At 29.8% G+C, this 22,935-nt stretch overlaps 1 protein-coding gene across 6 annotated transcripts in view; it reads left to right on the top strand.

Moving 5' to 3' along the window:
• The window catches only part of LOC142317411 (cytochrome b5 reductase 4-like), a 29,427-nt gene that overhangs the window by 1,427 nt on the left and 5,065 nt on the right, over nt 1–22,935 (top strand). The window contains exons 2-5 of one of the 6 annotated variants that reach the window (XM_075353972.1): nt 10,663–10,870; nt 13,656–13,738; nt 19,994–20,345; nt 21,260–21,572. In XM_075353972.1, coding sequence (XP_075210087.1) covers nt 13,673–13,738; nt 19,994–20,345; nt 21,260–21,572 — 731 coding nt within the window. In that variant the 5' untranslated portion in view covers nt 10,663–10,870; nt 13,656–13,672. Of the gene's footprint in view, nt 1–10,651; nt 10,871–11,477; nt 11,816–13,655; nt 13,739–19,993; nt 20,346–21,259; nt 21,573–22,935 lie in introns of those variants that run through there. The other 5 variants (XM_075353969.1, XM_075353977.1, XM_075353995.1 and 2 more) reach the window with 5 other exon arrangements.

Raw genomic sequence — 22,935 nt, forward strand, 5'->3', positions numbered from 1 at the left:
TTACCATTATAAGTAAAATAGCAAAATATGTTGGAATAGTAAATTTCAATTGGTTTCTACTTTAATTTAACTTCACTTCTTCACATAACCTGGTTCTGCCAAGAACTGACAATCATCACTAAGTTACAAAATCTTTAATTCCAATAATATGTATGAATGTTTACATGTTTTATTTCATTAACATATCAAGCTCTTTACAAAGAAAGAATATGGGTCAGGATGTTTTAAAACAAAAAAAAAACCTTACTATTTCGATAATATTCGGTTAATATTTGACATGGTGTTATTGAGCTAAACATTTATGTGGATTACATATAAGAAATGCATGTGGCTTCTATCAGACTATAATACATATAACATTCCTGTACAAGGGCAAATATTAATAAACTGTCCTAAATTAATTTGAAGATACCCTGCTGTAAATAGAAATTTTATTATAAGTTATAGCTTACTAAAGGTAATTAAAATTTATTAGCGAAAGCAAATTTATTGAAAAAATGATTATATTTGATTAACCAGATTTAACTCAAAATTAATTTCCTAATTTAATCAGAAATTTCTAATATTCATAATTAATAGTGATAAGATAGCATTTGGATCCAGTGTCGTAACTCACATTAGTGTTATTAATATTAAGAATTGATAACGTAAAATGTGAATAGGTTAAAATGATTTACACGTTTTTATTCTTTCTGCTTAGTTGAAAGTATTTGCTTTATGTAAATTTAACAACACATTCAATTAAATTTTCTGTAGTAAAATACAAAATTTCATGTAAGAATATTAATGTTAAAATAAAGCGCTAATTTCATAACCTAATATTTTGGTAAGTAAATATAATGTTAGTAAATTAGTAATCTCTAATCTATTTAATCAGTTAACACATTTCTTTAGTGTACACATTATAAGATAAAATTTCCTAACTTCACTAAGTTACATAATTATTTTTCAGTTATGATGATGGTGATTAAATATAAAATAACACCGGTAATTCCACTGATGAAAATGCAGTCAAATTAAGTCAAAAATAATCTTCTGGATACAGTTTGCAGAAAATTCTGAAATAAATATAATACTACATAAATACAGTTTTTCACTCCTTATAATTCCTTCATTACCTCAAAAATATATAAAATTATAAACAACTAGTTTTCATGTCATTAGATAAATTATTTCAATACCTTGCAAAGATGATCAACAAATTTCTTGGTGTTAAGTTTCTAATAGCGCTATTATTAATGGTATCTTGCATGAAGAGTATCTTGTATGTGGCCTATAAGTCTGTCTCTTCTTTCAACTATATTTTTCCAAATGCTTCTTTCTTCATCTATTTGCCGCAATACCTCTTCATTTGTCACTTTATCCACCCATCTGATTTTTAACATTCTCCTATAGCATCACATTTCAAAAGCTTCTAATCTTTTCTTTTCAGATACTCCGATCGTCCAAGTTTCACTTCCATATAAAGCAACACTCCAAACATATACTTTCAAAAATCTTTTCCTGACATTTAACTTAATTTTTGATGTAAACAAATTATATATCTTACTGAAGGCTCGTTTCGCTTGTGCTATTCGGCATTTTATATCGCTCCTGCTTCGTCCATATTTAGTAATTCTACTTCCCAAATAAGAAAATTCTTCTACCTCCATAATCTTTTCTCCTCCTATTTTCACATTCAGTCGTCTATCTCTATTGTTTCTACTACATTTCATTACTTTTGTTTTGTTCTTGTTTATTTTCATGCGATAGTTCTTGCGTAGGACTTCATCTATGCCGTTCATTGTTTCTTCTAAATTCTTTTTATTCTCGGCTAGAATTACTATATCATCAGCAAATCGTAGCATCTTTATCTTTTCACCTTGTACATAGCACATAAAAACCAATATCTCTACACACTTGAATATTATTAAATTTACAAACTCAAAATATTAGAAAATAACATCAGGTAAAAATAAATATAATGTAGATCGAATATAATATTTGATTACATACTTTTGTGGTTTCTTAAAATCTTAATTAATTAACAAGATAAATTAATAAATCTTAATTAGTAGCAACGCTACTGAAAATTTCATTGAGTATGATGCTGACTATAAACTTTAAAAGACCATTGAAAAATATGTTCATTTATTTGAAAGAGAGTTATAAATAATTTTTAATACTTTTAAAATATCACTGTGTTGTGCTGCACTTATATTAAATTAACTCCCAGTTATCTTCCTATTCCATTCTTGTTTGTCTTGTTTGTAGTTATTAATCTCTATAGTGGCTTCTAAAATGACTTTAACATTCTTTAGATGTCTTAAAACATTTATGTTCCTAATATAGTTCAACATTTCTATAAATCACTGATACAATTTTTCTTTAAAAAGAAAAATTATATCAGTGAGCTGTATAAATGTTAAAGCTACAAAAATCCTATAAAATTATAAGATGCTAACTCAAATCTTTCGCTTCTCTTCCAGCTACCTAAAAAAATCTTCATTTCAAACTTCATCAGTGAAAAGCATAATCATGGCAAAATGTTGTTTATACATAAAAGGAAAAGTAATAATAATAAAATAAATATGTTTGATTTTATAAAGCATCGAAATATACTTCCAGATTTTTTCAATAGTGTTGTATAGTTATCAGTGGTGGTATAAACTTCTTAAAGCGGTTAGAAAATCCATCAAATAAACAATCAAAGGATATATTTGATCTGCTATAATTTTATATTAAAATAATTCACTTAATATATTGTTTCTGTCAATATTATTGTGCCTAAAAATTTCATATTGTGCAAGTTTGTCAAGTTCATGACTTTTACACATTATGACTAAAATTTATCCGTTTTAGTATTGTGTTTTAACATGTATTCAGTTTGTATTAAGTGATTTGCAAAAGCTGATCAAGTTGTTGTTATACATATGTATGGTGTTTTTTTTTGCATTTGCAGATAAATTTATGTCAGCTCTGCCAAAGACAGTAGGCTTATTTAGTATTTATTGCAATAAATAAACTTACACATATTTTTGTAGATAAGTTGCATGGTGGGAAACATGATTTGGTATTAATCTTTACTCAATGCTATACTGTTTACAGTGTTTTGTCTTCAGACTGCAAAACATTAAATTCATATAACAATCAAGACTTTAATTTTAAAGCATTCTGTAATTGTGTTTATTTTTAAAACAGAAAGTAAACTTGAAGTTTCTAATTATAAACCCATTTATTTTTTATAAACGGTTAGTAGACTTATGAAGAAGAAATATATAAAAACATGCTTGTTTAAGGGGAGCAGGAAGGGCCTATACTTCCCATGTTAAATTATGCAAATTTAGGTACATTTTTCTCAAAAACCATTAAAGCTGTGATGCTGAAATTTTGCCAAGCCTTTATTTGTACAATTATGAGCAACTGGTAGTAAAATCAATAAAATGTATTGCAGATTTCCATTCTTGGAACTATCTTAGGACAGTACCTAAAAAAATTTAATTTTTCCAATTTTTATCAATTATAAAACCTGTTGTACCGAAGCTACAAATATAATTTTACTCCTACAGCTGGAGAAGAGAGTAATTAATGTACCGTGGAAATTTCAATCCTCTGTCTATAATAGTTTTGTTGAAAAGTGTACCTTTGTCTGAAAAATTGATTTTTAGAAACATGAGAAATAAAATTCACAAAATACATTTTAAGAGTAACTTACATTTTTAAAACTTCCCTGCACCAAATGCACCTCTTCTACTGCTTCATACTCATTTTCTATTGCTTTTCTTTTCAATCTGCTTGCTGTTCTAGCTTCCTTGGTCATATTTTGGGCTGCTTTATCTTAGAGTTTCTCAAATTTGGTTAATTTCTTGTACACAAGAACTGGCTTTCTACACAATTTGAGACCTAATCTTTTGTAAATGTCTAATTTAGAACTGAAACTATCATTGAAAGAGAATACTGAATCATACACCCCTAATTTTAGAGTATCCAGTCTCATAAAAACATTTTTTGTATTTTATTTTTTGTGACTACACCACATTGTTAAAACTTTCATTCATATTTTATGCATGTCTATATAAGCAAGTGCAGGGTCCTTTTTAGCACAGGAGTTTATTTACACTTCCTGAGTAGCTAGTTTCATTGATTCTTTAGCACAATTTTGTACTCTGCTAATATTCTATTATATATTTCAAATTTTTGAAGAGGTAAGGCCAAGTTCATCAATGCGCAAAAAAATTCGCCGCACTCACAAACCTTTGCCAACAGACTTAATTAAACAAACAATTTTAATATTTTATCCTACTTTTTTGTCATATAAAGTAGAACTGTAAAATTCAATAGATTCAAAACAAATGTTACACTTGTTAAGACTAATTCTCTTTTTCTTCTTGTTAATTAATAAAATACATAATCTATCTCGTTCATTTATAAAAGTAAATAAAGTTGTTCATATTCAGCTGACCTATTTTATCAATTGATACTTTATATTAGAAATTCATTATTATTAATGCATTTTTCAGTCTAAATTTAGATCTCTTTCTGTCATGTACACTTTCATTAACAATGCAATCTTCATTTAATATAATAACTCAAAACTAAAACGTTAAACATGTAATGATCATTATAATTTATTATATGTAATTTTAATCATCAACTGGACAAAGTCTTTTATTTATTACAAAATATGAGCCAGCAAAGTTAATATATAGTGTAATTACACCTAACTGAGGTATTACACCGAAGCGGTTAGTTATTCAAACACTTCAATTCAGTTTTCACTGCCAATCCTTGCTTGCCTTCATCCAAAGTATGTAACTCAATACAATCTTCATTATTGCAAAACTTATAGTTAACAAATTTTTGGATCATATTACTAAGTAAACTTAGATAAAATATGCAATTCCCTGTACCTGAAATTTCTAAGTTATTAACCTTGTTAAAAGAAAGTTTTTTAGATGAACTACTGACTTTTCGGGCAAAATGGATTTTGCCGGCGTAGTTAGGTTAGCAGGTGTGGTTTACGCATAAAAACAGGATTTGTATCTTTATTACCACGAAACTTTCTTTTTATTTGATATGATATTTTTGCGCTAGGCATTTTATCAGACCAATCACTATACAAATTACAAATCTAACTAAAACGACGCCCACGAAATAAAATTGGCACTCATATCAAACTGTCCTTTTGGAAATTACATTTCTGTTTACAAACAAATGAAAGTAACGTAACTATTATTTAGGGAGATATGAAATAAGCAAACTGCGAGTGTGGTAGTGCGTATATATACAGCACACTGTTGTATGCACCAAGCTGTTGTAATTACCAAATGTTTATAAACAAAACATCGTTGTTTCTCACTAACTTAAAAATAACAGCATAAATTCTCTTATTCCATACTGGATATTTTTAATTTTCTTTTAATTGTAGTTTTGTGTTTCAGACTTTTTTGGTACGCGTGACTGTGTGTGTATATTAGGTTATTGTGGAATTAGTGATTTATTGTGCGATTATTACTGATTATTGTCAAATTTGATTGTGTGATTAGCATGAATGTGTGTGTATTCGAATAGTTTATCGATATGGCTTATAATTCAGGAACATCTTTTAATAAGCACAGAAAAGGGAACATTTGCAAAGTGGTGGGAAAAAATTAGTTTTAAATGTTTTCGATCAACTGCTGTAGAAAAATCCTACGTTGGTTAAAAAGGATGTAGTCAAACTTACTTCTTAATTAACTGGTGCGTCGGTTAGTGGTAGTATTAATAATTACGAACTGAAATAAATAGGAAAGGAAAGGTAAAAACTCCTGTTAAGAATAGAAAACGTGGAAAACCTGTGTTAGGAAAATGGGATGAATTTGACAAAAATGTAATAAGATTGACTTTAAATAATTTCTTTTTTCGAAATGAAATACCAACTTTACAAAAAATTTACTGATAAGTGGAAACAGTAGGTGAAGCATGTTACAGAAGAAGAAAAGAAAATGCGGAACATAAGTAATTTTCTCGATGTTGTGGTTGAACTAATAATTAATGTTAGAATTAATTCGTCGTCAACGCTGGGAGTGATGAAGAATCGGATATAATGGAGGGAATCCAGTGTTTGTCGGACACTGGCATAGAATAAGGTAAGCAATTTTCTTAACGAAGTGGTAAGGTTTTGTTCAAGTTATATATTTTACTTATTAAATTATTTTTAACAATATGATGGTTACTGTTTGGGGTATTGTTTTCGTAGGTTTTATTATACTAAGAATTTTGTGAATAATGATAAAGTTATAAGTTTAATATAAAATTAAGTATAAAGTAAATATAAATTATAATAGCAATTAGAATTATAATAATTATAATTAAATAAATTAATTAAATTAAGTGTAAAGTGAGTATAAAGTTCTGTGAGAGATTACAAAAAATTCCAAATTTAGTATGTAATAATTTTTAGGCATACTGTTCCACAGCGCTCTGTCATCTGCAGTGTGTTTATGCGATATCTCCTTAGAATTAACAGAGAATATAGACCTAATAAACTATAAAAACAGGGGTGCGTTCTAGTAAACGAACACGAACAATGAGATACGTTTTTGCATACAAAGTAACCAATTCTTTTTTTTAATCGGTATTTCGGAGAAATACCATTCATTTACTTACCCGTCACAAGTGGGGGAGTGTCGGACTCGCACGGGTTCGGCTAGATGTTATCAAGAGCCTATATGTGCCCGCACCCTACCGACTAAAACTCCTACTTCACCGTTCCTCTCCACCCGCCTGTTTAAAAAAATAATGAGTTAGCCCATGTAAAACTTTCTTCACGAAAAATCAGTCAGATTTCTTCCACCAGTAATTCACAAAATAAGCTTGTAATAATATTAATTTTTAACTTACAAGCAAAATAATTATATGTAATTACTCAGAAGTAGAGAAAATCATTGCGTAAAAATAAAAAAAAAAATCAATTTTTTTCAACTTTTGCTCTGTTTTGCTTCCCTTAAATGACTATAGTTTGTAATTGGACTTGTTCTTGTAGATTCTTGGATCAGTTTTTTTTAAATTATATTAATCATCTCTGTTATTTAAATTTCTTTCTCTAATATGTATGCTATAATCTGTTCAACTAGTGAACAATAATCAACCCCTCCATGGTCCAGTGAGATGGGGGGTGATATATATGACATGTAAATGAGATGTAGTATTGTACAGACTCAGACTGACTATTCCTGAGATGTGTGGTAATTGAACCCCAACCACCAAAGTAAAATAATATTTCAAATGAAAATATTACAAGTTATATAATATTATAAGTGAAAATAATTACAGCTGTTAACTTTGCAATGACAAGTTAACCACTAGACCAGCCCGATGGGCTATTTAGATATTGATGGTAAAATTCTATCTTTTGCTGTAGTAAATTCATTCAGACGATGTTATTACATTAATGATAATGTGGGCATTTCATTAGTAGTAAATGAAATGGATTCTATCGAAAAGCAGAAATAGGATTGTTTATTGTAAAATTATGGCTTGATTCTTATAAGTTGACACTAAATTTTAATAACACTACTTATATTAGATATTCATGTTACAAAAATAGTCAATCAAAGAATTTATGTTTATGCTTAAAAAAAGCTCTCTTTTTCCTGTTTAGCTTCTGGTAACTACCGTTTAGATAATACTTCAGACATGAATGAGTGTAAATGAAGTGTAGTCTTGTACATTCTCAGTTCGACTATTCTTGAGATGTGTGGTTAATTGAAACCCAACCACCAAAGAACACCGGTATCCACGATCTAGTATTCAAATCCGTGTAAAAATAACTGGCTTTACTAGGACTTGAACGCTGGAACTCTCGGCTTCCAAATCAGCTGATTTGGGAAGACGTGTTCACCACTAGACCAACCCGGTGGTTAGCTTAAAAAAAGCTAGATAAAATTTATATGCAAAACATATTATTGTAAAAACAAATCAGAATTCACTTTAGTTTCGGACTGTTGCTACACAAAGATTAGGAAAAGTCAATATGCAAAACATCTGGTGTAATTATATATTTGAAATTAGAATGGGACCATCATGCTCAGTACTTAATAGCATGCATACAGGTGATTATTTCTCCTTTTTTTTGCATGGTAGAGATTGTCTTATAATTGGGGGTTTTTATAATACTCTCTTTTGCCTTGGTCAGTATTGTGGATAGGGTATCATCACTTTTACTATGAATCTTGCGCCAGTAATGAAGGTGGAGAAAACTATATTAAAAATTATGTGTAGAAAATCCCATACAAAAATGTATTATGACTGCAATTATTAAATATAGATAACTTCTTTACAAAATCAGTATTGCTGTTTTTTAATTATAAGTAAGTTATGATCAATTTTCCATCAATGAGCTATTGTACATGTAATACAGAAACCTGATGTAGAGGTCCATAGATATAGCACAGCTGCCTAAGTTTAAGTTAATTAAATATTTATAATTTTTTATTATTAAATATAATTTAATTTGTTTAATAATGGTTGGTTAAAAGTTAAATTAATAATTAAGTAAAAATATTAAATTATTTATTTTTCTATAACAGTAATAGTAAGTCTCTCTCTTCCTTCCTTTATTGATTCAATTAAAGGGTTCTGTAAATATTAGAACCCTAGTTTCTAGTACTAGAAAATAAAACTTTACACTTTAAATAAGAAGGATAGTAAAATCTTTTAATAAGAAGGAAATAAATGCTTTCTTGAACAATTAATGATGTTTTCATTTTGTTTAATTATTGCTGTAATTTTAGAATTTAATTTTCAATATATATATCCTGTTATGTACAGAAACCTTACCATCTTCTAAGAAATCTTTCTAAATTTATCTATGTATTTATATTTATGCATCTACACTCCAAAAATGATACAAAGTGAAAATCATTTTTTTTTTAATGGGAGCAAAGGACTTTAATATTCTTTGGTTAGTACTGCTAAATTTTAAACCGTAGTTATTATTTTTTTTATCTTTTGCACTGTGGGCTACAGGTATTAATAGCAGTGGCTGCAGATATCACCTGGAAAGGAAGGGTGAAGATTGGACTGGTATCCTGTTGGACTGACATTGTTGAAATGCCTTTGAAGTGTTATCGTTTTTTTGAACTCTGGCATTTGGCAAGGAGCTGCCATGGAGAAAGAAGGGAAAATACCTGCTTTAATGTGGAGAAGAGTCATACCATACTGTTAAGTATGAAAAGAAACCACCTTGGTTTCTTTTCAAAAGAAACCAAGGTGGCAAAAAGAAAAGACGTCAAACACTGTCATTGGAACTGGCGGGAATGAGGGTTGATTCCAGAATGCCATTAAATACCTTGGCCACATTATGGAAAGTTGTGAGAGAGCGGAGAGGACAATGCGTGCGGGGGCCATCTTACTTCCGAACACCAGGGGACCTGGAGAACACAGGAGGAGGTTATTATCAAGTGCGGTGTATTCTTCTCTCTTATATGGGGCAGAGATCTGGGCAGATTTTCTGAGGTACAAAAGGTATATAGGAATACTTGCTGCGCTACCTCCGGATTTCGGCAGCTTATCGTACGATCTCAAGAGTGGCTGCAGAGGTGCTGGCGGGTGTTGTCAATTGACCTGCTAACTGTTCACAGAAGGAAGCGTAGCGAATTAAGGATGCTTCCTTCATCGGAGAAGATAGATGGATTGTGGTAAATTTACAAGAGTTGATGAATACTTGGCGAGAACGGTGGGATGCGAGAGAGAAAGGTCTGTGGATTTATCGTCTGACTGGGAATGTAAAGAGTTGGTGCAGTAGGACTCACGGATCAATTGATTATAGTCTTACGCAATTCGTGGCCGGACATAGTGGGTACAGGTCGTATCTTTTTAGGTTTGCTCTTGACCATTCAGATCGCTGTCCGGCCTGCGATGATAACGAAATTCCGTACCATGTCTTCTTCTGTTGTACAATGTTCCAGGATGCGCGGAGGTGCATCTGGATACCCTGGGTCGGGTGGACATGTTCAGACCTGAGGATTTTCAGTAGATAATGGTTCAGGGCATGAAGCAGTGGACTATTATTGCAAATTATAATAGAAAAGTTTTAGAAGAACTTAGAAACATAGAAAAACTCGTAGGAGACGCCGAGGATTGGTGCGGCCTGCAAGGGAATGCGGCTTCAGAGGGTGCCGGGTTGGACAGTTCTGCGGCTGAGTACCTTGAGGGCCCTCTCGAGCATGAAGGGGGGTCGCTTTGGTGCGGTGAGGCCGTGGACACTCTGCTGAGGGCGCTGCTCACGTCTTTAGTGATTATGGCTGAGGGTCGTGTGGGTAAGTAATAAGTTGGTAAATAGTTGAGTTGTGTGTGTGTAAGATAGCTGGTGTGTGTTTTTTTGGTACTCTGGGTGAGATTGTGGAGATGTAATTAACAGTTGAGTGTGCTTTGGTGGATAAGTTATGTCTTGCAACCATGTCTTCATGATTGTTGTGCGCTTGTCTTGTGTTGGCTTGATTGTATGAATGTATAATGTGTGTGGTACATCTTAGTACCTGTTAGGTGTGTTATGTTGCTGGATGTTTTCCTCCTGTAGGTATTTTTGGTGTGCAGTGTGTGCATGTAGTGATTTGCTATGGATGAAGTATTTGTGTGGAGACTGAATCTGTGTGTGCGCTTACCTCCAGCTAAAGTAATGCTTTACTAGCGGTTTCTCAGGAGGTGGGGTGCCTCGCCAGTGGTGGAGATTTATTCAGTAGTGTGCAGGAATACATACACATTTTCTGTAACAGCTTGCGGAACCTGTTAGCGAGTTCAACACTGCTTCGGCACCCATAAATAGGGTTCCTCCACTTCTTTAGTAGCAGAGATTTATTCTTCTAAATTTGACAATTTCAATTGCGGGACTGAACAACAATTTTCACAGGTAATGTATTTTTTGTTAACTTTTTATTATTTTCTATATTTAAAAAATAGAATAAAATAATGTTATATAATCTTTCCAGCTTCTTTCCTATGATAATATACAATAACTGTAGGCTAAAATTTATGTCAGATATTTTAAACTAGTGAATGCATGTATTATCATTACATGTATTACTCTTCTTGAATATAACTTCCACTTATGCAGTACCTTTTTTCTTTCTTTTTTCTGTTTAGCCTCTGGAACCACTGTAATATATTACTTCAAAGGATGATATGTATGAATGTAAATTATGTGTAGTCTTGTACAGTCTCAGGTCGACCGTTCCTGAGATGTGTGGTTAATTTTGAAACCCAACCACCAAATAACACGGGTATTCGCAATCTAGCATTCAAATTCGCAAAAAAGTAACTGCCTTCTCAGTCACCAAAGTGGCTTTATGAAATATATGTTTCTTAACTTTTTCAGATATAATCATCATTAATAATGTAATATCTATTACAAAAGTAATATCAAAAGTTTTTTTAAACATTTTTTTTATTGAATTAACTTTTGTTGGTTTTTTTCAGTAATGTTCATCAAGTGATGATTATGAAGGAAATTGGAATCACTGGAAGAAAATGAAGAGAAGTTTCTGGGAAACTCAATGATACAATACAACAACTTTTGTTGGAGAAAACAGTGATTGTAATGGAATTCTATTGAAATCCAAATACTTGGCAGGAAACAACTTTAAGCAGAAGCGAAACTCATCCTAAATCAATATACTGAAGAATACAGGGTTGAAAACAACGTTTTATAATTCATCGGCTCCATCAACATGCCCCCTAAAATAAGCTTAGTAAAAGGAGAGAAGTAAGCTAAAAGAAGTCAGCAAAAGGTGCAGTAGTGAAGGCAATACTCCATTAAGTGCTGGATACCAGGAGACCAAAGATTAAATGTCCCAAAGTAAAATTTTAAGATCATAAGTAATATTGACTCCAAAAGCAATAAAGGACACTTTATTGATACTGATTAATGATAAATTTGTACACTTTAATATAAAATAATATATACACTATAATGAATATATAATGCATTAATGTAAAATACATAACGTGATGTATTATATGTTTTATACATTAAAATATCTAAAATGCAATGTTCCTTTCCATGACAATTTATTTTTTCAATTAATTAATATTAATAATAATATATTACATTTTCCTAAAATACAGCTGCAATAGGCAAATGTAGCTAGAATAGCTATATTAAAGGGGAAAGTATGGTGATAAAAAATGTGGTATTGGCTTGTTTGCAAATCTTTTCATTTTACGATTCAATTATTCACATAACCAAAAAAACATATGAATATATGTATGTATATACATGCATCTGTTTGTCGCACTACTTTTGGCCTTGTATCTAAGGACCTAAGGATACTAAACTGATTTTCTTCAAATTTGGTTCTATTTTTTCATTTGGGGCACTGACCACATTCATTTTTTTTCAAAATTTGTTAAGGGGAGATGTAATAAAAAATAAATTTTGATTTACTTCAGAGGCATTCTAGAAAAAACTTTTATTTAAGCAAATTATTTTTTTGGATTATTTATATATGCACCTAAAGTGCATATATAAATAATCCAAAACATCAACTCCTACCTCTTAAAATTGAAATTATTTTTTTTTGTTCTTTTCCTGTTGTTTAAATATTTTTCAAATTTTTTTGAAAAATATTTAATATTATATTTTTCATTTATACAGCTATCAAGAAATTTCTACAATTTTTTAAATTATAGACTGGACCCAACGTGTAGAAAAGTTTCTGTTGAAAAATTTTCTTTTTCATATTTCTGCCTTTCTTGAAGGGTGTTTTAGAGAGAAAATTTTACTTAAGCAAATTCATTCAGCTTAACCTATATGTATGAATATTTTTAGAAAAACTTTTCTTAAAATTTATTCCCCATCTCTAAAAAATTTATATTCTGTTTTATTTTTTGGCTCTAACTCTTAATTTTTATTATTAAAAAAAAATTGTATTTTTCTTCATCAAACAAAATTAAAAGCAATTTTTCATTACTTTCATGAATGTTATACTTGACTGGTATAGCAAGGAAAATCATGTACTGTTTTGCCAGTGTTTTTACTTTAGAAGTTAAATGTTTTTGTGCTTTGCTAATTTAAAGAATTGCTTTTCATAAAATTTATCTTTAAGTTTTTTTTTAAATTTAAACTATAGATGATAATTTTTTATTTAAATGTTTGTTTCTTTTGGGTACAGGATAGTGTTTTTATAAAAGTAGACAAAACTAATTTACTTACTAAAAATTATAAGAATTGTTTTTTAAAAGACACCATTAATATCTGAGAATACTTTTTTTTGCTTTTAGGGAAGGGTAAAAGAATTCATTAGTAATACTTCATACATCCACCAAATCAATCCAAATAATATTTCGAAAAAGTTTTTATAATTTTTCCGATAGATTTTTATTTTTAAGTTACAACACCAAGTATATTTGAATGAGAATTCAGCAAAAAAAAGACAATTTTTATTAACTGAAAAACATAAACACAATCACTAACACAAGAAAATGAATGCCATTTTATTACAGATATTTATTACATTTATTAAATAGCATTTACAAAATTATCTTGTCAAAGTTCTTTTTTATGAAATTGAAATATATGTTAGCATTTACATACAAGGGATGCAAAATTTATTTACATAAAGAGATAATTTTTTCATATAATAGTTTTACTTTTATAAAACTTCTTGCATAATTAACTGTTTGATTTGTTTTATCAGGTCTTAAAAACACACAAATGGAAGTGCTGCAAGTTTATAAATACATTTTGTTTTCAACTGCAACAAGAACTACTGCACCCGAGGTTAACTAATTATTACTATTTTTTTAGCTTAAGATAAAGTAAAAGATGTTCTATTTCTTAAAATATATTGAAATTAATTATATCTTTGCTTACCTCCATGGCTGAGTAGGCCATGCCTACTCAGCATTTCATGCAGAGGTACTGGGTGGTAAATTCCAGTCAGGCATTGCATTTTTCCATATACTATCAATTTCCACCAAACTAATGACCATACCTCTTGGATGCCCGCTCTTTCATATAAAAAAATATATGTATATATATATATATATATATATATATATATATATGTGTGTGTGTATTACTTAATTTTTATTAAAATTTCATTATATACACTTACATCTTACTAATGTCAATCACAAATTATTTGAATGTGCGTAAAAGATCTTAAATAATCTAGTATATTTCTCCACTTACTTTTTCCTTAAGTTGTCTATCTGAAATAAAAAGGTGGTGGGAATCTATAATGGCAGAGTGTTTTTTGTGATATTGCTAAAAACTCACCTCAGATTTAACGTTGTCATGCATGTTAATGATGCACTTTATTTAATGTGAGATTCAGATTGGTCTATTATATTGTATAATGACCTGAGTACGAGATTTTACCGCAAAAATAACTATTTCTTAATCTGTAAAAGAACATATACAATGATGCATAAGGTATTTATGACTCTCATATATGCTGAGTATGTCATAAAGAAGCAAAAAGAAATTCAGAACTTGTTTTACAAATGTAAATAAAAAAATAGTTCATGTAAACATAGATCTAGAAATTCCTCATTTTTGAGTACACCCTGATATCAAAAATTTTGATATCAGCTCCAAGGATAAAATACAACCATACTAAAACTCTTGAAACTTAAAATAAGAGTAAATTTTATGGTTTTATGTTTTTTAATCTGAAAATTGAATAACATTAAGTCCCAGAACTTTATCTATAGTAATTTTTGAGAAAGTTATTCTAAATCACAAAACTTTTGATGTTCTAAAACATCATTTTTTTGGTCTGATGTAAAATAAGTTTGTTAAAATCAGAGTGCATAATAAAACTTTTTCAACAAAATTTGAAGAAAATTTCTGAAAAAATGATGCAAATAAAATCAATTGTACATGAACAATAGTTTAATAAATCTGATTTTTATTTATAACAAAAGTTTGAAACTTGGCAGAAATTGAAAACTTAAAAGTTTCTAGATCCATGTTTGCATGAACCTTCTTATTCATTATTTTTATTTGAAAAACATGTTCTGAAATTCTTCTAGTTTGTTCGTAAAACATTGTATTTAAGGGAACCATATACCGGCTGATCATTTGAAAAGTTACCAATTTATTATTAAACAGGTATCAGTACCATCGTATTTATGTTTACAGGTATGTACACTATTCTCGGAGGGAACGTTTTTAAAATTATTTTCAAAGGGTTGGAACCCAACCACTCCACTAAACCTACCCTAACTCAAAAATCTTAAACGGTAGTGGTAACATTTAATTACATTAATTGAAAACGCAAAAAAAATAATGAATTTTGGTGAAAAGAGTATTAAAATCTACCCACCTGTTGGCTCTGTAGGTGCGAAAAATCATTTGGGGTAGTACTTTTTTTTAATTCAGTTAGTTTTAAAATCAGTTAAATGACAATGAAAACATGTTACTTAACAAATATATGCTTCACTAACAGCAAGATGAAGCACCTTTCTTTCTTTTCCTGTTTAGCCTCTGGTAACTACCGTTCAGATAATACTTCAGAGGATGAATGAGGATGATATGTATGAGTGTAAATGAAGTGTAGTCTTGTTCATTCTTAGTTCGACCTCCTGAGATGTGTGATTAATTGAAACCCAACCAACAAAGAACACCGGTATCCACGATCTAGTATTCAAATCCGTGTAAAATACTAATACACGGATACTCTTACTATCCGTGTAAGATGAAGCACCTGCTTACTATTCTCTTCCAGTTGGATTGTAGAAGAGCAACAGTTGAGTGGCCAGCAAGATCTGCTGATCTTACACCACTGGCCTTTTTTTTGTAGGGTCCATTTAAAATCAATAATTTATAAAGAAATTTGTGCTAACATACAAGAGTTGAAAAATAAAATTTAAGTGCATGTAGGAATGTAACTAAAGAAACTTTAATAAACGTAAGATGTTTATTAAAGACATTATTATTACTTACAGAAGAATGGCACTCATTTTGAATAAATGATTTAAAAATTGATACTTTTATTTTATTAAGGTAAAAAAATGTGTTTCATTTATTATTTGTTAAAGACTCTTATTGTTAAAAACCTTCATATCAAAATTAACTAATGAATGATTTAAGCTTTATTTTTTAACAATTATTCATTTATGAATTAGTTTTTATTCAGTTATTTAATCGTTAAGTTTATCTGGTAATAAATTTTTCAACATGTTACCAGCAAAGAAGTAGGTATGTTATTATTGAAAATTTAGAAAACATTTATGGGCGAAATTTTGTGTTGGCAATCTAAAAAATAATTTTCACAGTTTTAATCCACAGATTATGATTATTTCAAATGTTTTAAGAAGTAATATGACGTAATTTTTTAAAGTTATTTTTGTTGGACTGAAATTTAAAAATAGTACTACCGCAAATGGTTTTTTGCACTTACTGAGGCAACGGGTGGGCAGATTTTAATTCTCTTTTCACAAAAATTCATTATTTTTTTTCAAAATGTTACCATCGCCATTTAAAATTTTTGAGTTGTAGGGGTGAAGCGGAGGGGTGGTTCTATCTCTTTGAGAATAATTTTATAAAGGTTCCCCCCGAGAATTGTGTACATACCTGTAAACATAAATACTGTAAACAGTTATCAGTCCCAACTGATAACTGTTGAATAATAAAATTGGTAACTTTTCAAATGATCACCCGATATATAAAATACGTAACCTCTTTTATGTAAATAAATAAAATTGGTGAAGAGGTTATTTTGGAAATAAAACAATGTGACTTACATAACTTAACTTTAACAACCTTCTTAAACAGAGTTAAAAAGTATGATCCGGTATACACAGTACTGTAGGTTTACATTGACAAAATATAAATCTTTTTAACTTAATTTAAAAAAAAAAAAATTGTCTATAATTGCTTGCTTTTTATTTTTATGACTGAATTCGTCAAACTATTGTTTTAACTATTTAATCGTTTTATAAGCCATCGCTGACATTATTTGTTTTACAAAATTTCGTAAGCAATTCCAAACTATCTTCTGCTGCTACAGGCGGAAATGACTAGATTCTCAGCATCTTTTCATCTTAATTTTCGCTTTCAATTTTGCTGATTTGCCCGTGTTTCACTTCATCAATACATTATGACTTAATCTTCATACTTCATACTACTTAAGACTTCATCTGCATACATTTTTGGAATCAATGTTCCGAATCCACTATGAGAGTGGTAAAGTTCGTCTTTTGACTCAAATTTTCTTGCGAATTGCAATTGTTGCAAGACCGTATATTTTTAAACAATTTTAAATTGTAGTTGAAATTAGAGAAGCTTGAGGAAGAGGAGGTAAAGAAGATTTTTGAGGAGGACATCGCAAGAGGTCTGAGTAAAAAAGATAAGGTAGAAAATGTAGAAGAAGAATGGGAGAATGTTAAAAAGGAAATTCTTAAATCAGCAGAAGCAAACTTAGGCGGAATAAACTGGTTAACTGGTAGAAAACCTTGGGTTTCAGACGATATATTGCAGCTGATGGATGAACGTAGAAAATATAAGAATGCTAGTGATGAAGAAAGTAAAAGGAACTATCGGCAATTAAGAAATGCTATAAACAGGAAGTGAAAACTGGCGAAAGAAGAGTGGATTAAAGAAAAGTGTTCAGAAGTGGAAAGAGAAATGAACATTGGTAAAATAGACGGAGCATACAGGAAAGTTAAGGAAAATTTTGGGGTACATAAATTAAAATCTAATAATGTGTTAAACAAAGATGGTACACCAATATATAATACGAAAGGTAAAGTCGATAGATTGGTGGAATATACTGAAAAGTTATACGGAGGAAATGAATTAGAAAATGGTGTTATAGAGGAAGAAGAGGAAGTTGAGGAGGATGAAATGGGAGAAACAATACTGAGATCTGAATTTAAGAGAGCATTAAAAGATTTAAATGGCAGAAAGGCTCCTGGAATAGACGGAATACCTGTAGAATTACTGCGCAGTGCAGGTGAGGAAGCGATTGATAGATTTACAAACTGGTGTGTAATATTTATGAAAAGGGGAATTTCCGTCAGACTTCAAAAAAAGTGTTATAGTCATGATACCAAAGAAAGCAGGGGCAGATAAATGTGAAGAATACAGAACGATTAGTTTAACTAGTCATGCATCAAAAATCTTAACTAGAATTTTATACAGAAGAATTGAGAGGAGAGTGGAAGAAGTGTTAGGAGAAGACCAATTTGGTTTCAGGAAAAGTATAGGGACAAGGGAAGCAATTTTAGGCCTCAGATTAATAGTAGAAGGAAGATTAAAGAAAAAAAAACCGACATACTTGGCGTTTATAGACCTAGAAAAGGCATTCGATAACGTAGACTGGAACAAAATGTTCAGCATTTTAAAAAAATTAGGGTTCAAATACAGAGATGGAAGAACAATTGCTAACATGTACAGGAACCAAACAGCAACAGTAACAATTGAAGAACACAAGAAAGGGAGTCCGACAAGGATGTTCCCTATCTCCGTTATTTTTTAATCTTTACATGGAACTAGCTGTTAATGATGTTAAAGAACAATTTATACTCGGAGTAACTGTACAAGGTGAAAAGATAAAGATGCTACGATTTGCTGATGATATAGTAATTCTAGCCGAGGGTAAAAAGGATTTAGAAGAAATAATGAACGGCATAGATGAAGTCCTACGCAAGAACTATCGCATGAAAATAAGCAAGAACAAAACAAAAGTAATGAAATGTAGTAGAAATAACAAAGATGAACCGCTGAATGTGAAAATAGGAGGAGAAAAGATTATGGAGGTAGAAGAATTTTGTTATTTGGGAAGTAGAATTACTAAAGATGGACGAAGCAGGAGCGATATAAAATGCCGAATAGCACAAGCTGAACGAGCCTTCAGTAAGAATTATAATTTGTTTACATCAAAAATTAATTTAAATGTCAGAAAAAGATTTTTGAAAGTATATGTATAAACACTCTCCTCTCAATTCTTCTGTATAGAATTCTAGTAAACAAACAATTACAGTAAACAAACTTTACTGTACATTAACATTATAGGAAACGAAATAGTTTTTTTTATTTTTACTCGTTACAACCCGTATTCTTCGGATTTTTTTTGTTACCAAACGTCGTAATTAGCGACATCTGCTCAATATATTTTATTTATTCTGTAAGAGTGACAATTTTTTTACATGCCAATGAGAACAAAATATAAATTATTTCAAGTGATTGATAATGAATAAATCCCAATTTGTAAAAAAAGGAAGAAATTATTTAGAATTATGAAACCTTTAAAGCCATTTCCACTCTTAAGGTTACAGCTAAGAAAAATTGTATAGTTTTCTTCTTTTTCATTATTCATAAAAAGAATAAACTCGTGTTTATCCTTAGGACAGATAGATGTCTTGACATAATTAGGCTTTTATTTTTTTTGTGTAAGTAAAAAATTAATTTTCTATGAATGCTATGAAAATGAGATGAATTATATGAATTATTCATTGAATTATGACAGAAACAAGTACATTAATTCATTGCTTTTACCTTCTTCAGTCTTTGGTATTACTGTGGCACATTAAAAACTGCAAAAACTTCAGTCAGATTTGCTTTTTTGAAAAATATTAGTATCTTTACACAAGTCTGAATGGTGTTCTCTTTTTTTTTATAATAAATATTTTAGCATGTGAAGAATGACATCCTGAAATCAGAATATTCTGCAGGAAACGCATAGTTGCTACTACTCCAACAAAAGGTTGGTAATAATTCTAAAAATAATTATCACAATTATTTTAAAGCTACCATTTAATTAAAAATTTATTCATGTTCACTTTTATCTAGAGAGCAATCTTAGAGCATTTTATTATTATGTAGGTTTAAATTTTATAGAATGGGTCATATCAGTGTTATGAAATGCTGTAAGAATCAGTGAATACATACCAAACATTAAAAAAAGAAATAAAATGTATCTTATAAAGCTGCATTACCAGTATGTTATCAATGAACTACCTGTCATTTAGATTCCTAAAATATTTCCAAAATTTTGATATTTAAATCGATCAAAAATATTTTCAGATACATCTTCATTTTCTAACAAATGATACCTGCAGAGTAAAAGTAAATTGGTTTTCAAGCGTAGTTCAGTTGGGTGGTGGTGTTAAATGGCCGGGCAAAGCTTCAGTCGATAAAGAAGGATTTATAAGATTGCACCTAGATAAAATGAAAGAAGGAAACTGGTCAGTTCCGTTTAAACAACTCCTAGGAAATAAAAATTATTCAACTGAAATTCCCAGAACATGGAAGACTACGGTTATTAGAAGACAACAGCTAAATTATGATTCTTGCCTTCTGACTATCCAGCATAATGAGCCTGTTTACAACCATATAGGAACGGGTCGTCATATAACAATTCACCAGAAAGTTAAAGGTAATCTAAGTGAAATTTATGCATGTCACTCATATTTCAATTTTTATAATAAAACTATGAAAATAAAGGATCACACTGAGTTCAAAACTGCAAAGAGATAATGAAAGAGGTTCATTGGATTGCTTGAGAAACTGTTGAATAGTTAACAGTTTTTTTTTTTCTAAAAAAAACTTTCTGATCTCTCAACTATAAAGAGAAAGGTCTGAAACTGTTGATGTATTAACAAGAAAAAACAAGAAAAACTTTCCTTAATGGTCTAGAACTGACACCTTTTATAATACATAATTCAAGATAATTTGTAATACATAAATGTAGATAAAACATTTTACAAACAGTAGGAATATGTTATTGTTCATGAAAATAAAAACATGATCTGGTAGTAAAATGTCAGAAACCTGTGTGGAAACACCATTCTGTGGGTTTTTTAAAGTCATTCTGGTAGTCAATTCTAGTATTAGATGCATGTCTTCCTTGTTAAAACGAATCTAAGAAAAACATGTATAGGACCATAAAATAAGTAAATATTATTCATTAAGAGTGAATAAGCTTGTAACATGACTACTAATGATAGTGAAGAAAAAGAGAATAATTCCCTGTTTTGTTATTTGCTGAGTTATCACATGAAAGAAAGCATATAGAAGCACATCTGTTAATTTAACAAAATGTACTTAACAATTTGGTCGCTGGAGATGTCAAGCTCATTATGTACTCACATACACACATATATATTTATCTGCTCCTGCTATCTTTGGTATGATAGTAGTAAAATTTTATTGAAACCTGATCGGTTTCTCTAGTTGTCTTATTTTCTTCCTTTGTTTTAATTAACTGAAAATATTTTAAGTAAAAAAAATTATAGGTTTCATTTTATTAATTTTGATATGATTGGTTTTTTTTTTTTTTTTTTTGGTAAGGTTTAATGAGGCGTTATCAATACACACCAGTGCCATTTTTACCGCTAAAATCTCTTAATGATCCAAATCCAGTTCCAGGAAACTGGTTCTCAACAAAAAATAATATATATTTATTTGTAAAATCCTATCCTAATGGAACCCTCAGCAAGTGGCTCTGTGAACAGGATGTTGGTGATGAAATCACAGTGAGTAATCCACAAGGCACATTTGATGTCTCACTATTAAGAAATGCAACAGAAGTGTATTTTTTTGCTGGAGGAACAGGGCTAGCTCCTGTTTTGTCTCTATCAGTTTGGCTGCTACAAACTACTAGGTTAGAATAATTGTTTTCATATATATCTACAAAATAGCATGCTCTTAATATGATTATTTAATTTATTAATAACTAACAGTATTGTAATTTTATTGAGATTTTATAATCATTAGTAATGAAGAATAAATTAGGTGGAGAAAGTAGTGTCCAGTTCCCTAGAAATAAATGGGAGAGAAAGCCAGAAAATTCACTTCATAAGAAATTTCTAAGCCTCTCGTGAAGTCCAGTTATTTTACTGAAAATAATCCATTCTTAACTCAAAAAAGTTAAATTATAAAAATGAAGTTATTCCAGCAATATAAAATAAAATTCCAGTATAAATAAAAATAATATCACCTTTTTATAAAGAAGAACTATCAAGTTAATTTGGTTACCACAAAAAGTAACAAAGTAATAATTACTCATATACTACATCATAGCTTACAGTCGTTAATGTTTCCTTAATTTACTAATAATTATTTCATATGAAATTTTACATAAGAGATGAAATAAGTTTATTCTTTTTTAAGATTTGTATAAAATTTTAATTTTATAAAAATAAAATGTAATAATCAATTCTGCTTTCACAGATTTTTTTTTTTAAATTTCAATTCTCGTGATTGAGATATGACCTCTTTCTTCTACCCTTTTACAATGGACATTTCAGGATTTGAAGAAAACTTAAATCATTTTGGTTTCATGATTCTGCTACTGTAATTATCAAATTAAAAATCCCACAATCAGAAATGATATGTGTTTTACATAGTCTTGTTTCATAATAAATACTTTATGCTTTATTTATACTTTCAATATTTGTGTTGCCATAACTACAACGGCAAGTACTGTTGTAGGTCTATTATGACTATAGAATGTTTAGGTCCAATGATTAGGCTTATGGAACTTCTGCTTTAAGTAGAATATGAATAACTAGATAAACATAAAATGTATTAAAATGAAAAGTTTTTTGCCAAAATTATTCAAAATTTCAGGAGAAAGAATTAATTGTCTATCTAATAATTAACTTTTAACTAAAATAACATTTAAAAAGAAAATAGCAAAAATCTATCTTTGGCCAAAAGATGTTATCCTCAGATGTATTTTAAAAATGTTAATTTGAATAAGTCCAAGACCAAGTCAATGTCTAGGTTTTATTTATATGGATACTGGAGTGATGTCTTGAAAGGCAAACTGACAGAAATCTTTTCATTACCATAAACAAATTTTTTTTTTATAAAAATCAATTTTTAATCATGATTGGTCTTATTCCACAAGCTTTTTTTTAGCCTCCAGGATCACCGTTAGGTATTGCTTAAGGGGATGAGATGAAATTGCAGTTTTGTAGTTGTGAAAAGCTTACAGCTTGTCCTTAGAAATATAGCACAAA

Source organism: Lycorma delicatula, chromosome 1 (assembly GCF_047948215.1).
Source record: "Lycorma delicatula isolate Av1 chromosome 1, ASM4794821v1, whole genome shotgun sequence".
Taxonomy (NCBI): Eukaryota; Metazoa; Arthropoda; class Insecta; order Hemiptera; family Fulgoridae; genus Lycorma; species Lycorma delicatula.